The sequence below is a fragment of the Cygnus atratus genome, chromosome 29 (assembly GCF_013377495.2).
Source record: "Cygnus atratus isolate AKBS03 ecotype Queensland, Australia chromosome 29, CAtr_DNAZoo_HiC_assembly, whole genome shotgun sequence".
NCBI lineage: Eukaryota > Metazoa > Chordata > Aves > Anseriformes > Anatidae > Cygnus > Cygnus atratus.
Window position 1 is genome coordinate 732,958 of NC_066390.1, and position 13,270 is coordinate 746,227.

At 56.4% G+C, this 13,270-nt stretch overlaps 1 protein-coding gene across 1 annotated transcript; it reads left to right on the forward strand.

Annotated features, from left to right (window-relative positions):
• The first annotated feature begins 2,784 nt into the window (after positions 1-2,784).
• GLI1 (GLI family zinc finger 1) lies at positions 2,785-9,892 on the forward strand. The gene is made up of 11 exons (XM_035570248.1): positions 2,785-2,881; positions 3,061-3,156; positions 3,640-3,835; positions 4,095-4,257; positions 4,354-4,455; positions 4,582-4,722; positions 5,350-5,499; positions 5,997-6,161; positions 6,648-6,896; positions 7,077-7,356; positions 7,620-9,892. The coding sequence occupies exons 1-11, from the start codon at positions 2,785-2,787 to the stop codon at positions 9,890-9,892; spliced, it is 3,912 nt and encodes a 1,303-aa protein (XP_035426141.1).
• The last annotated feature ends 3,378 nt before the right edge of the window (positions 9,893-13,270 follow it).

The following is a 13,270-nucleotide window of genomic DNA, read 5'->3' on the forward strand; positions in this document are numbered from 1 at the left end:
CACAGATAGTGCCCCATCCTGCTGGGACTCAGGGAGGGAGGAGCACTGTAGGTTAGGTCAGGCTGCATCCCCAGCCCAGATGAGTGGGGATGGGGCTGTAGGCTCATGGCCCAGGGCAGAGCCCACCATTCCATTGCTGCTGCAGCAGGTGGCCGTGCCCATCTGGACAGCCATAGCCCTCCTTCCCTTTGGGCTGGAGTGACTGCATATAGTTACTGTGCTATACGGTGGCAACCTGCCTGCTCTCATACAGAGCAAGGAGCTGGTGGGGTAAGACTATGGATCTGGGGCAACCTGGGGTAGCCCGGGTGATGGCTCTTGGGAGGTGGAGGCAGGGAATATTGGCTTGGCTTAACACCAGACCCCCATCAGTTCCCAGCTCCACACAGGGGCTGGCTTGAGGAGGTCTCTTGAGCCCCCAGTGCTCTAAATTGTACCAGAAGGAGGCAAAGTGGTCCCCAGCGCTTCAGCTTGTCTCCCCAGCTGCAGGAGCTCCCAGAGATGCCAGGAGGGATCCAGGAGAGTTGTATCCCATATGAGACCCAAGTGTTACCTTCCATGCAGGCAGAAGTCCAGAGACGAAGGTGGCACAGGTCTGCATGTGTATGTATGTGTATATACGTATATGCATACGTATTTGCAGTTATGTGTGAACACACTCATGTGTGCAGGTATAATGTGTGTAAGCATACATATTATGTCTGCACATGCTTGTGTATCTGCATGTATGAGAATGAATGTGTATGTGCTCTTGTGCTCATGGCTACGTGTATCTGTGTATATATGTGGATGTATGTGTGTGCATTACCTGCACGTGAGCCTCTACAGATACATGCAAATGTGTGTTTGTGCACCTGTGTATGTGTCTGTGCACATGTGACTATCTGTGTGCATGCATAAAGTGCTGGAGGCATCTGGGAGTCAAATTTTAATGAGGGACCTGTGAGCCCTCCCTTTGTTAAATGCTGTGGCTGGGGTAGGAGCAGCATGGAGGGTGTCCCCTAGAACTACTCCCTCAGTCTTTGCTGCAAGGCCTGGGTCCAGAAGGCAGGTAAGAGGCCCTCCCTCTTTCCCCCTCTCGTTCCTTTCCTACTCATCTCTCTTCCCTCTTCCTGCCCCCAGCACCACCACCTTCCTGGGTACTCCCACCCCCTATGCCTGCCCTGCTGCCCCCCCCCCCCTCCATTCTTCCTGGCTGACACTCTCACAAAGCCCCGAGACAAGCTTTCAAAGGGGCAACTCATGCGGAAGAATTGCTGCCCCCCTCACCCCCCGCATGCTCCAAATGCAACCCAGCACTTTCCCAGCAGGGTGAGGGGCTCCCACTCCCCCAGACCCCTTGTTTGGGGCAATTCCCTTGGTCTCTCAAAGGGGGAGGCTGAGGATGCAGGAGGCCTTGTTCCCAGTGCCACCCACGAGTGCCTCTTCCTTCCAGAGCCTCTGTCCTTCACGCAAGCCCACGGGGGTCTTGGGGCAGGACAGTGACCATGGGAAGGGATGGAGCTTTGGGCTGGGATCAGGGTGCAGAGGCCGAGGCCATGGGTGGAGGTCTGACTGCGGGCAGGGCCAGGCAGGGAGGCAGGTGGAAATGAGACTTGGGCGCCAGGCAGGGACCCGCAAGCAGGGATGCGATAGTGGGCTGGGCTGAGCCCTGTAGGCAGGGGTGGGATGCGTGGGTGGGACAGGGCAGGGTTTTGACCTGCAGGCAGGGTGTGGACCTGCTGGCAAGGCAGGGCTGGGTGTAACCTGCAGACATGGCAGGGACCCATGAGCAGGGAAGAGCAGGATGCCAGCTCGGGTCCTTTGGCCAAGAATGGCTTTACCCGTCTGTGCCTTAGTTTCCTGTTTCGGCAGTTAGGGCTTGCAATTTTTACATCTATATGCAAGTTTGGCTGTGGATGTTTGTGCAGGTGTCTGGGCGCACAGACGTGTGTTTCATCCCTTCTGCAATGGACGCTGTGCAGGCCTCGGGACACTTGCTCGGACAGGATGCTCTTCATACAGCACCAAGCATGAGGCCACCTTGCTAATTCAGTAACTGGGGATCCTTGTGATGTGGTATGACCACAGGGCACCCTGCGGCGGTATCACTGCTTGTGCCGAGCTGTCAAGGGTGGCCTTGTACTGGCCAATGCACTGATTCTGTCAAGACAGTCTGAGAGAATTGGTGTTGTTCAGCCTGGAGAAGAGAAGGCTCTGGGGAGGCCTTATAGCGGCCTTCCAGTACCTAAAGGGGGATACAGAAAAGCTGGGGAGGGACCCCTTTATTGTGGAATGTAGTGATAAGATGAGGTAATGGCTTTACATTAAAAGAGCAGCACCCCCAGGCCCCAGGACATCCCTTGGCCGTGGGCTGGGTACAGAGGTCTGTGTCAGGACCTGGTGAAGTGGCGGGATAGCAGTGGCTAGCACCGAGTGCTGTGCGCCCCAGGCAGGTGGGTGCGGGGCCATGGCAGGGAGACTTCAGCCCGTGGGCAGGGTGCAGGTGGCTGTGGGCTGTGGGGAGACAGGGGCATGGGCCCCGGGGGGCTACGGCCATGGCAGGATGTGGCTGGTGGTCCTACTGCCACGGCTGCGCGGCACTGCAGCATCCCCTGCCTGGCACAAGTCTGCTCTGGCTGCCACACAGAGCCCACTAGGGTGCAGGGTGCGGGGCACTTGGAGGTGCAGGGCTCGTGGTCAGGGGGCCATCTGCCCACCGTTGTCATCCTCAGGCCCCGACCGGCACCGGCCCCTCGTTGAGGACCAGATGTGCTCCTGAGCCTGGCCAGGCCCCATTGCGACATGTTCAACCCTGTCAACTCCCCAACCAACGGCTATGCTGAGCGCTGCTGCCTGCGCCCACTCCACGGACTGGCCACGGGTGCCCCAGGGCCGCAAGGTTGGTTGCAGCTCCCTCATCCTGGCTAGTGGCTGGGCCTGGGCAGTGCCTGGCATGAGCACAAGGGGCATCTGCCTTCAGTTTCAGTCTTTGGGTTCAGGGGCACTCCAGGGATTTCCTTTTCCCCTTGTGCCCTCCACCCTAATATGTCTTCCTGTCTGTCTTCTCCTTTCCACCAGGACTTGATTTCCCCTTATGCCACCAGTCAAACCTCATGAGTGGTCACCATGGCTATGGGCTGGTGCCAGGAACCGAGCACCCAGGTGGTGGTGATGGTAAGTTTCTTGTCTGGGGGGGGTGTGGGACAGGTAGAGGTTTAATGAGGAGTTTACCGGGAGTGCAGATGTGTGTGCTGAAAGGGTCAGACAGTGTTGGGGACAGTGATTATAGAGGAGGAGGCTGCTGGGGCTTCAGATACCTTTCCTGGAAGAGTGGCACCTGTGTGAACAGGAAAATTTGTGATAGCTCACACAGGGCCAGGTGTTGGCCAAGGGGATCAGGCGCTTTTCTTTGGGTGGTATCGGTTGTAGAAGGAAGTAGGTGCGTGTCAAGGGTTTCAGGTACTCCCTAGGAACATTGATGTCCCAGGTAGGGAGGGGGGATACTTTTGTGCTTTGTCGTAATCTAGAACCAGCAACCAGCACACTCAGGGGACTCCTCCAGTCTCCAAAGAACTGTGCTTGTGTCCTTGGGGGTGGCTTCAGCCTTCTAGGACCCATGCTAAGAGGATTGCCCCCCACTCTCTGCTGCCGTCCCAGGCTCGTGGTTCTCAACAACCCGCGGTGCAGGCAAGCTGGGCAAGAAGCGGACACTGTCCATCTCACCCCTGTCAGACTCTAGTGTTGACCTGCAGACGGTAATCCGCACCTCACCCAACTCCCTCGTTGCGTTCATCAACTCCCGTTGCGCCTCCACCAGCAGCTCCTATGGCCACCTCTCCATCAGCACCATCAGGTGGGCACCAGAGTTCAACCCTGTTGGCATGCACACAGCCTCTCAGTATGGGAGCCTGAATGCTGATGCCCATTTTGGGGAGTGCATGGGACCAGGGCCAAGGAAGGTGGGAACAGTTAGCCCAGAGTGGGATGGCAAGGGGGGCTGGTGGGATAGGGCAGGAGTGGCTGGGAACTCAGACGCCTCGGATCCTCATCTCAAAAGGACTAAATTTCTCTCCTCTGCTGGTGTCATCTGCTCATCATCTTGCTTTTTGCAGTCCATCACTGGGGTACCAGAGTCCACCAGGGCAGCCAAAGGGCCAAGGGCACCTGTTCAGCCACACCCCCCCCCTGCCACCATGTGCCTCCCATGAACACCTGTCGACCCGCCCAGGGCTCCTGCACCATGCACCAACTCGTGGGACCCTCAAACACTGCCAGGTAAGCAGTCCCCAGGGGATGCCATGCATCCTGTGTAAGGGGTAGCCAGTGGGCATCCCAGTGCTGACTGCTTTCCGATTTCCCCCATCATGGTAGCAGCTAAAGTTGGAGAGGAGCCTGAGCAGCCCTCTGACAGCCAAACACCCAGAGGAGAGATCCGAAGGTGACATCTCCAGCCCAGCCTCCACAGGCACCCAGGTACTCCCCAAGCCTTGGGAACCCCCTGCGTCCCAAGGGGTCTACACTCTTCCTCCATGCCACTCCCGGTAACAGGGAACACATAGAGTCATGTCTGGGAGTGCTCACCTGGCTCTGCACCCCCAGGAGCCCTTGTTGGGAATGCTTGACGTTCGGGAAGATCTGGAGAAAGAGGATGGGAAACCTGAGTCCGAGACTGTCTATGAAACTAATTGCTACTGGGATGGCTGTGCCAAAGAATTTGACACTCAGGAGCAGCTGGTGCATGTGAGTTAGGTCCTGCCTGGGCATCCCCCGTCCCAGGACCTGTGCCTAGGCTACTGGCTGACATCCTGGTGTGTCAACCCATCACTCCTTCTCAGACTGTCCTATGCTGGGACAACCCCCCCACCCCGCAGCCCCCACCACCTCAAGAACTCACCACATGGGTGAGTGATGAAAGTTGCTTCTAGGGAGGGAGGGAGATGCATCCTCCTCTTCCCTGTGGGCAAGTTTTTCATGGTCCTCCCATACCCTAGGGAAAACAACCGGTCTGGCCTTCCTCACCCCTGGGTTAGCTCTTCTGAACTACTAGTGCATCCAGACTTCCTCCTTTGCTCTCTGTGTCTCCCTCCAGACAGTCCAAATCTCCTATATCACCTTGACCACCCCTCCTCACCATCTTGACCCCTATGTCTTGTCTTGGTCCTCCCAAAATAGCCCCCATCTCCAGTATCCCCTACCTCCTCCAGACAGCATCTGACCATTCTGTATTCCTGTAGTGTCTTAAGTCTCCACCAGCCACCCCAGTGCCTCTATATCACATTTCTCTTATGATACTCTCTTAAGATATCTGTATCCCCCTGACCCTTCGTGCCCTCCCCAACACCCCTAGTGATTCCCTTCTCTCCCCAGCACATCAACAACGAGCATATCCATGGGGAGAAGAAAGAGTTTGTATGCCACTGGGCAGCATGTTCCCGGGAGCAGAGGCCCTTCAAGGCTCAGTACATGTTGGTGGTACACATGCGACGTCACACAGGCGAGAAACCTCACAAATGCACGGTGAGATGGAATGGGCCTTTGTGAAGCCTGGGCTAAGCTGTGGTGCCTTGCATCAGGCAAAGCTCAGGGCAGGGTGCAGGCTGGCCCGAGCTGGTATATGGCATTGAGGGGGATATGTGGTGGGGAAAATGAGGTGGGACGGACAGGGTGGTCAGGAGTATGGTAGCATGTGATAGAATATGTTTCATGTGTGGCAGGCCAGAGCCCCTGTGATCAATGGCATGGCACAGACACACATGAGATAAAGGGGTATTTAGCAGGTGGGGTACACCATGGGTAAGTCGCCAGTGCATAGCGAGGTGGCATGACATAGGCCAGAAGGGTAAAGGGCTGTGCAGTCGCCTCAGGACATACACCTGCAGGAGTGCAGGTGTGTGATGTGTGGGAGGTGTGATAAGTGTCTGTGGCAGGTGTGCTGTGGGCATGGAGTGTGGGGGTGACGTGGTACTGGGTCTGTTGAAGGTGTGTGGCATGTTTTACTCTGCTTGCCTGCACAGTTCGAGGGCTGCAACAAAGCCTACTCACGCCTGGAAAACCTCAAGACACATCTGCGCTCACACACGGGTGAGAAACCTTACGTGTGTGAACACGAGGGTTGTAACAAGGCCTTCTCCAATGCTTCTGACCGAGCCAAACATCAAAACCGCACCCACTCCAACGAGGTACAAAGCCATCTGGGGCTCTGGGGCCCTGGGGCTCCCCTTTTACCACCCTATTAGTCCTGTACCTTGCATCCCTGGGTCTTTTTCTCTGTGCCCCAACTCCCTCCTTGCCTGCTCTAATAAAGTATGCACCCCCTGTTCTCTTCCTACCTCACTTGCACTCCCACCAGGGTCCCTTTACCCTTGCCCTACTTCTGGGGAGCACTGTCCTTGCATTCTTCCTCGGAGCTCCTTATGACCTCCTTCAAGGTTCTCCTGTAGCACCTGACATGCCCCCCTCCAAGGAGATTCAGCTTCTTTGACAAATTCCCACCCTCTCTTCCTTCAGCTCTCAGGTCTACTGGAAGGACTGGGAGGAGTCTCTGGTTTTAGAATAGAATAGAATAGAATAGAATAGAATAGAATAGTTCAGTTGGAAGGGACCTACAGAGATGATCTAGTCCAACTGAGTTAACCTCCGCCATGCCTACCTTTCTTCCCTGACAGAAGCCCTATGTGTGCAAGATCCCGGGCTGCACCAAGCGCTACACAGACCCCAGTTCCCTGCGCAAACATGTGAAGACGGTACACGGCCCTGATGCCCATGTCACTAAGAAGCACCGAGGTGATGTGGTGGCAGGCCGTGTACTGCCAGCTTCCAGTGGTCCCCCAGACATGAAGCAGGAGAAAGACACAAATGGCCCCACTGAGGCCCGGAAGGATGACAGCAAGCTCTTGGTGCCTGACTTGGCCTCGGTAAGGAGCTGGGGATGTGGTGACGGAGGGAGGCCTGGACAGGACTGTTGGAGGTATCGGTTTGCATGGTAGGGAAGACATCTCCAGATCTGGCAGGGTGGGGGTTCCCAATCTGCATTAAGTTTGTAGTGGATATATGACTCCCCTTTTTCCTTGGTTAATATTGTGGGTTCCCCCCAGAAGCCGCAGCCCAGCCCAGGTGGGCAGTCATCGTGCAGCAGTGACCACTCCCCTCTCGGCAGCACCACCAACAATGACAGTGGGGTGGAGATGACGGGCAATGCAGGCGGGAGCTACGAGGATCTGTCCACATTGGAGGATGTGGTGCCTGGTGAGACCATGGGCACCTCAGGGCTCACGGCCCTCCACAAGCTAGAGAATCTTCGCATTGACAAACTGAAGCAGATGAGGAAACCGTCAGCTACCAAGGGCCTGAATTTGCCAGTCATCTCAGGAGCCGGTGAGACTGTGGTTCCCTCCCACCTGGATATGGGGCCAGCCCTGTGGGCACTGTGTTGAGGGAGGTCTGGTTTGCAGCCAGAGAGGTGGTGGACCCTCACATCTGGGGCGCTGCCCCATCCTTTACCCTGCTTTGCTGCTACCATTTGAATCCACTTCCCATCCTAGCAGGCACTAAGCATGGAAGAGGCCATATCCTAGTACTGGAGATGGCTGCCTGTTCCTCTTCTGGGTGCTCCAGTGTAACTCCTCTTCTCTTTTCAGGCCTGCCTGGGGAGGTGCCTGGGATCTCTGTGCCACCGCCAGCTGCCTCGCACCACCGCATCACAGAGCTGTCAGCATCAGAGATGGGCATGCCGCTGAACGAGCGCCGGAGCAGTGCCACCAGCACTGTAAGCTCAGCCTACACCGTCAGCCGGCGCTCTTCTGTGGCGTCCCCATACCTGGCTGGACCATGTCTGGGTGGTGAGGCAGGGACAATGCCTGGTGGGGCATGCCTGGCAAATGGCTATGACCCCATCTCTCCGGATGAGTCGCGACGCTCCAGCGATGCCAGTCACTGTGGAGGGTTGCCAGGCGTGGGCAGCCTCACGCCAGCCCAGCGCTATCGTCTCAAAGCCAAATACGCCGCAGCCACGGGTGCCCCCCCGCCAACCCCACTGCCCAGCATGGAGCGGGTGGGCATGGGTGGCCACAGCGGCTTACCTGGGGACTACCTCAAGCCAACAATGCCCCCCTTCCTCGTGAATGGTTTGCTGAGAAGGCACGGTTCCAATGACTACCCTGGCTATGCAGGCAGCATTCACCCTCACCTGGTGCCTGGGAATGGTGTGCGGCGGGCCAGCGACCCTGCCCGGACAGCAGCCAACCCTCATGCTGTACCCAAGGTGCATCGTTTTAAGAGCATGGGTAACGTGAATGTGCCAGGGGCAGGCAGAGCTGTCCTGCAGCCCTTGGGTGGTTCTGATGCTAACCTTCGGCGCTATGTCTTCTCTCCACGCCCACCCAGCATCAGTGAAAATGTCTTCCTGGAGAGTGTGAGCATTGAGGGCCCTGGCCCAGGCACAGAGTCTGGCTTGCTAGAAATGGATGAGTATTCGAACTACCTGGAGGAAAGCTTCCCATGCCAGGGGACAGGTGTGGAGCTCCAGTGTGAAGGACTGTATGGCAGTGCTCACCGGACCATGGGGGGTATGCAACTGAACCCAGGTGGGCACGGGGACATGGAGGAGGAATTGCTTCAGTCTGAGTTCTCCCTCCCTCAGTGCCAGATGAACCAGCATTTTTCGAGCATGTGTGCTGGCAGTGGGACCATGTCAGCTCCTTGGGAGGAACCTCACCAAGGCAATCTGGAGATGAGTTCCGGGCAGCCAAGTGTCAGTGCCTCTGCTACTGTCACGTCTGGGGCACACTGTCACCATCATAGTACTCAGTACCCACTACCCAGTTCTTGTGTGCAGCAACCCAAACTTGTGAGCTCATGTCAGGACAGTGGATTTTCTGAGGGGCACCGGCTTAACCGACTGCAGATCAAATCAGAGCAGTGTTACTCATCACCTGCCCCACCACTTGGTCCCTGCCAGAACGTCAAGCCTACTGGGCCCATACAGCCTCCTGTGTCATTTGGCCAAGCCATGAATGCAGTATCCAGTGGTTATCGGTCTGAGGAACGGGCACCTGTCAGCTACATGGGCATGTTGAGCCCGGGGGGTAGAAGAGCCCACACCCCCACCTTGCAGGCCAAAGAAGTGATGGTCCGTAGCTATGTGCAGGCCCAGCAGGCTCTGATGTGGGGTGAACAGTTACCCTCCAAGGGCGGGGAGGCTGCCATGGGGGTGGGCAGTGAACCTGGGCAGTACCATGCCATGCAAGCACCACTGTACCTCAGCCCCAAATACTCTGGTTACCAAGCCAAACCAGATCACCTGCAGGGTCTGGCAGAGACCCACCACCTCCTAAACCCCCAGTGCTTCAACCCTGAGATGGTGCCACACCCACCTGGTGGCCCTAAACCACCAGGTCACCAAAACAGTCTCGACTATGTAGGCAATCTGGCTGAGCCAAATCACTCCTATGAGGGAGTGGAAGCCAGCTCCCGGAGAATGCTTCGCTTGCCCCCTGTCCACCCCACACCTGAAGGGCCCAACAATACCCTGCTATATTACCCAGGCCAGGGCACACACCTGCAGGTGGGCAAAGGTGGGTATAAGCTGCTGGATCAAACAACAGCAAGCTGCGGGGGTCCTGGGCATTATGGTGGGAGTTCAGAAAGCCTCAAGGGTAGCTCATATTACTACGTAGATTCAGGGGAGCAGGTGTCCAACAGCCTGGACTCGCTGGACCTGGAGAACACGCACCTTGACTTTGCTGCCATTGTGGAAGATTCAGAGACACCTGCACTGCTGCCTGGATCCCCAAGCCCTGCTGGTGGCCTCCTGCTTCCGTCATCTGGTGGTGCCAACATGGCTGTGGGTGACATGAGCTCTATGTTGAGCACTCTGGCAGGGGAGAGCCATTTCCTCAACTCCCTGTCCTAACTAGGAGGTACCAATTTTCAGGTGGGCATGTCTGCAACCGAGGGGGCCCAAATTTCATTTGGATAGAGGCATGGAATCCCCCCAGTGCCTCAGGTTTATGCCTGGGGGTTAGGGTGGGGAAGTGGGGAGAAACACCCCTCCAGTCTTTCCCTTGTCCGGTCTGTGGGTGTAAGGCACAGGGGAGGGATGTTGCTGGGTCCCAGACACAGCTGCAACCCCGATCATGTCAGTCACCTCTGGAGTTGGGGAACTGTTTTTACTGAGTCCTTCTATTTCAGTTCCACCTTTCTCTGCATCTGCTGGCCCTGTGGACAAGGTGGTCCTGTGCAGTCATAATGTTGAAACCAAAGAGTTCCATGCTCCCCATCCCTGCAGGCAGCCCCCCTCCCTATGTTCCCATTGTCCCCTTATATCCCAATCTTTTTGTGACTCCCCCTCCACCCCCTCTTGCTTGGCAAGTTCCCCTCCCTCCCCTTGTCCCCCCCTTTCTCCTGTCTTGCTCAAGGATGGGAGAAGGGGCAGGCAATTCATCATAAGGATGGGGCCTGTGTGTGTGTATGTGGGGGGGTGGGCTCAGGATGCCTGGTGCTGCCTGTGCCACTCTGTACATAGTGTGCATATATGTATGTCTTTGTCTCCCCTGTGGGTATTACCCCATTTTTTCTTTTGTTTGAAAAACAGCAATTCCCCCTGTCCCCATTAAACCCTTTCTCAGGGGAGCGTGAGATGTGTGCCTCTTTATCCCTGCAGTCAGGCTCCAAGCTTGACCCATGTGCTAGGTGCTTTACAGCTCTCTCCGGTGCCCCTTTCCCTCTGCTGGGACCACAACCAACTTGTACCAAACCCTGTAGAAGCCTTTTGGAGTGGGGTTCCAGCCATAGCATGTGCTGCCCAGGCCACCCACGCAGCAGTTCTCACTGCAGGGGTGCTGGGAGGAAAGGGCAGTGCTGCTCTAAGTTGCACACCTGTCGGCATCGTGCAAAAGCACAAGCAGAAGCACACCAAGACCCACACACACATGGAGGTACAAGATATGGCTTAGTGCTTCTGGGGCTATGCCTGGATCTCTGAGGGTTTTCCTTCATACCATCCTCGCATGTATGGGGGGGGTGGGGTGGGAAGGAAGCGGGGGGGGAAGGCATCTCCAGGCTCTTCCATAGGCACTGGGGGGCTACCTTGACACCCCTAGTGCTGCTGTGAGCTGTGGGACTCTTTACAGGGTCTCTGGGTCTGTCTGAATGCAAAGCGTCTGGGTGGCCTTTAGATGTCTCTAAGCTGCCATGTGTTTTCCAGCATTATTTCTGAGTGTTGTGCTTTTTCTGCAAGCTGTCTGGGCTCCTGGGGGGCTCTTCTTAAGGCCTCAAAGAGCACACACAGTGTCTTCAGGGCAGCACTGGGCTTTTCAAACCTATAAATGGGGTGGTTTAGGCCATCCTAGTGTCTCTGGGGCTGTTCCAAGGTTGTTAGCACACCCCCTCAGGCTGTTCTCCAGGTCTCTGAGTGGATGTCTTTGAACTCCTGGAGCTGCTTGAGGTGTGCTGGGGCTTTCCTAGTTATTCCAAGTCTGCCACAGATTTTCTAGGCCTTCAGCACCTCCAAGCCATGCCCAAGAGTTTATTTCCTGGGCCTGTTCTTAGATTGACTGGAGCTCTTTCAGAGTTTGAAGGCATCCTGTCAGAGTTATGGGGGCTGTCTGTGAGTTTCCAGAGGCTGTGGGGTCTTTACAGCTATTGTGGATCCTCAGGGGCTATGAGCTCCAGATCCTTACGAATGTGGGAGCTTCCTCTGGAGTCATCTACTGGGCACTGGTGAGGCTACACCTGCGATACCATGTCCAGATCCGGACTCCACGGTACAAGCAAGACGTGGGTATACTGGAAGGAGTTCAATGACCATGGGGCCAAAGCGGCTGATGGTAGGGATGGACCCTTTTTGAAAAGGGGCTTCACTAAGGGAAGTGTGGGGGGCTGTCATGCAAGTAAGTAACAAGTAATTAATTTTGAATCTATTCAGATTGCATATTAAAGGAAGGTTCTTCACTGAGAGGGTGGCTGGTCGAGCACTAGAGCAGCCTCCCCGGGGAAGTGGTCACAGCACCAAGCCTGCTGGACGTCAAGCACGGTTTTGAACAAAGGTCTCATATACACGGTTTGATTTTTGGGTGGTCCTCGTTGGAGCCTTGAGGGTGGCGGCTCTGAGCTCGCCTCTGCCGCCTGGTGACCGAAAGGCGTTCCTGCGACGCCAGCGGAGGCCCAACAGAGCAGCTACGCGAGGCTCACTGCTGCCTCCCGGTGACCGCGAGGGGACATTGCAGTGCCACCGCACAGGCTCAGGGTTAGAGGTAAGGGTTACGTGTTAGCATTGGTAGGGTTAGGGTTATGGGGCACTGGAATGAGTCTAGAGTAGCACAAAGAGCACTGGAGAGTCCTGCAAGGCCTTCAGGGAGCACTGGACTACTTTGGGAGTCCCTGGGAGGCCTCAAGACGGCACTAGAATGCACTGAGGGGCCACAGGAGGCCTGAAGGCTGTACTGGGAGGCCTCCCAGAACTGCAAGGCTTCAGGGGGAGCTAGAGCACACTGAGAATCCAAGGGAGGCATCTGGTATTAACTGGGAGGCCTTTGGGGCACCCAGAGGACACTGGAGAGCCATGCAAGGCCTCTAGCTGGTACTAGGGGATATCACAGAGCCCTGGGAGGCCTACAGCACGCCCTAGAGAGCACTGCAGAACCCTATGAGGCACCCAAAGGGCACTAGGTTGCAGTAAGTCACCCTGGGAGGCCTCCAGGGTGCCATAGGAGTCCCCTAGGTGTCCAAGAGAGCACTGGGGGAAATGGGAGGCCTCTAGAGTGCCCTGGAAGGCTTCTAGGGGGTGCTAGGACACACTATAAAGCCCTGTGAGGTCCGCAAGGGGTGCTAGACTGAACTGGAAGGGCCTGGGGGGCCTCCTGGGTGTACTGGGAGGCTTCCAGTTCTCTCTAGCGTGCATTGGGAGTTTGGGAAGCCTGCTATTGCATTAGAGACAACTGGGGATCATAGGAGGCCTCTAGTGTGCGCTGGGAGGATTTTAGGGCACCCTAGAATACACTGGAGAGAACTGTGGGATGTCCAGGAGGGACTATAGCACAGTAAGTGTCTCTGGGAGGACTTCAGTTCTAACTAGGAGGACTTTAGTGACTCTAGAGTCCGCTGTGGTGATGTGGGATGTCTGCTAGGTTTAGTAGAGTGCACTAGGGGGCCCCGTGAGGCCTCTAGTGTGCCTACAGTGTACTGGAGAGCACTGCCAGGCCTCCAGAAGTCACTAGTATACAAGGAGGATCCCTGGGAGGCCTCCAGGGTGCACCACGAGGCACCTAGGGTGCCTGAGAGTGCAGTGGGG

Bases quoted from the DNA above. Each gene is read 5' to 3' on its own strand.
- GLI1 (XM_035570248.1), top strand. From the start codon at position 2,785: ATGTTCAACCCTGTCAACTCCCCAACCAACGGCTATGCTGAGCGCTGC. The intron at 3,836-4,094 runs GTGGGCACCAGA...TGCTTTTTGCAG, and splicing joins CTCTCCATCAGCACCATCAG to TCCATCACTGGGGTACCAGA. The intron at 7,357-7,619 runs GTGAGACTGTGG...TTCTCTTTTCAG, and splicing joins GCCAGTCATCTCAGGAGCCG to GCCTGCCTGGGGAGGTGCCT.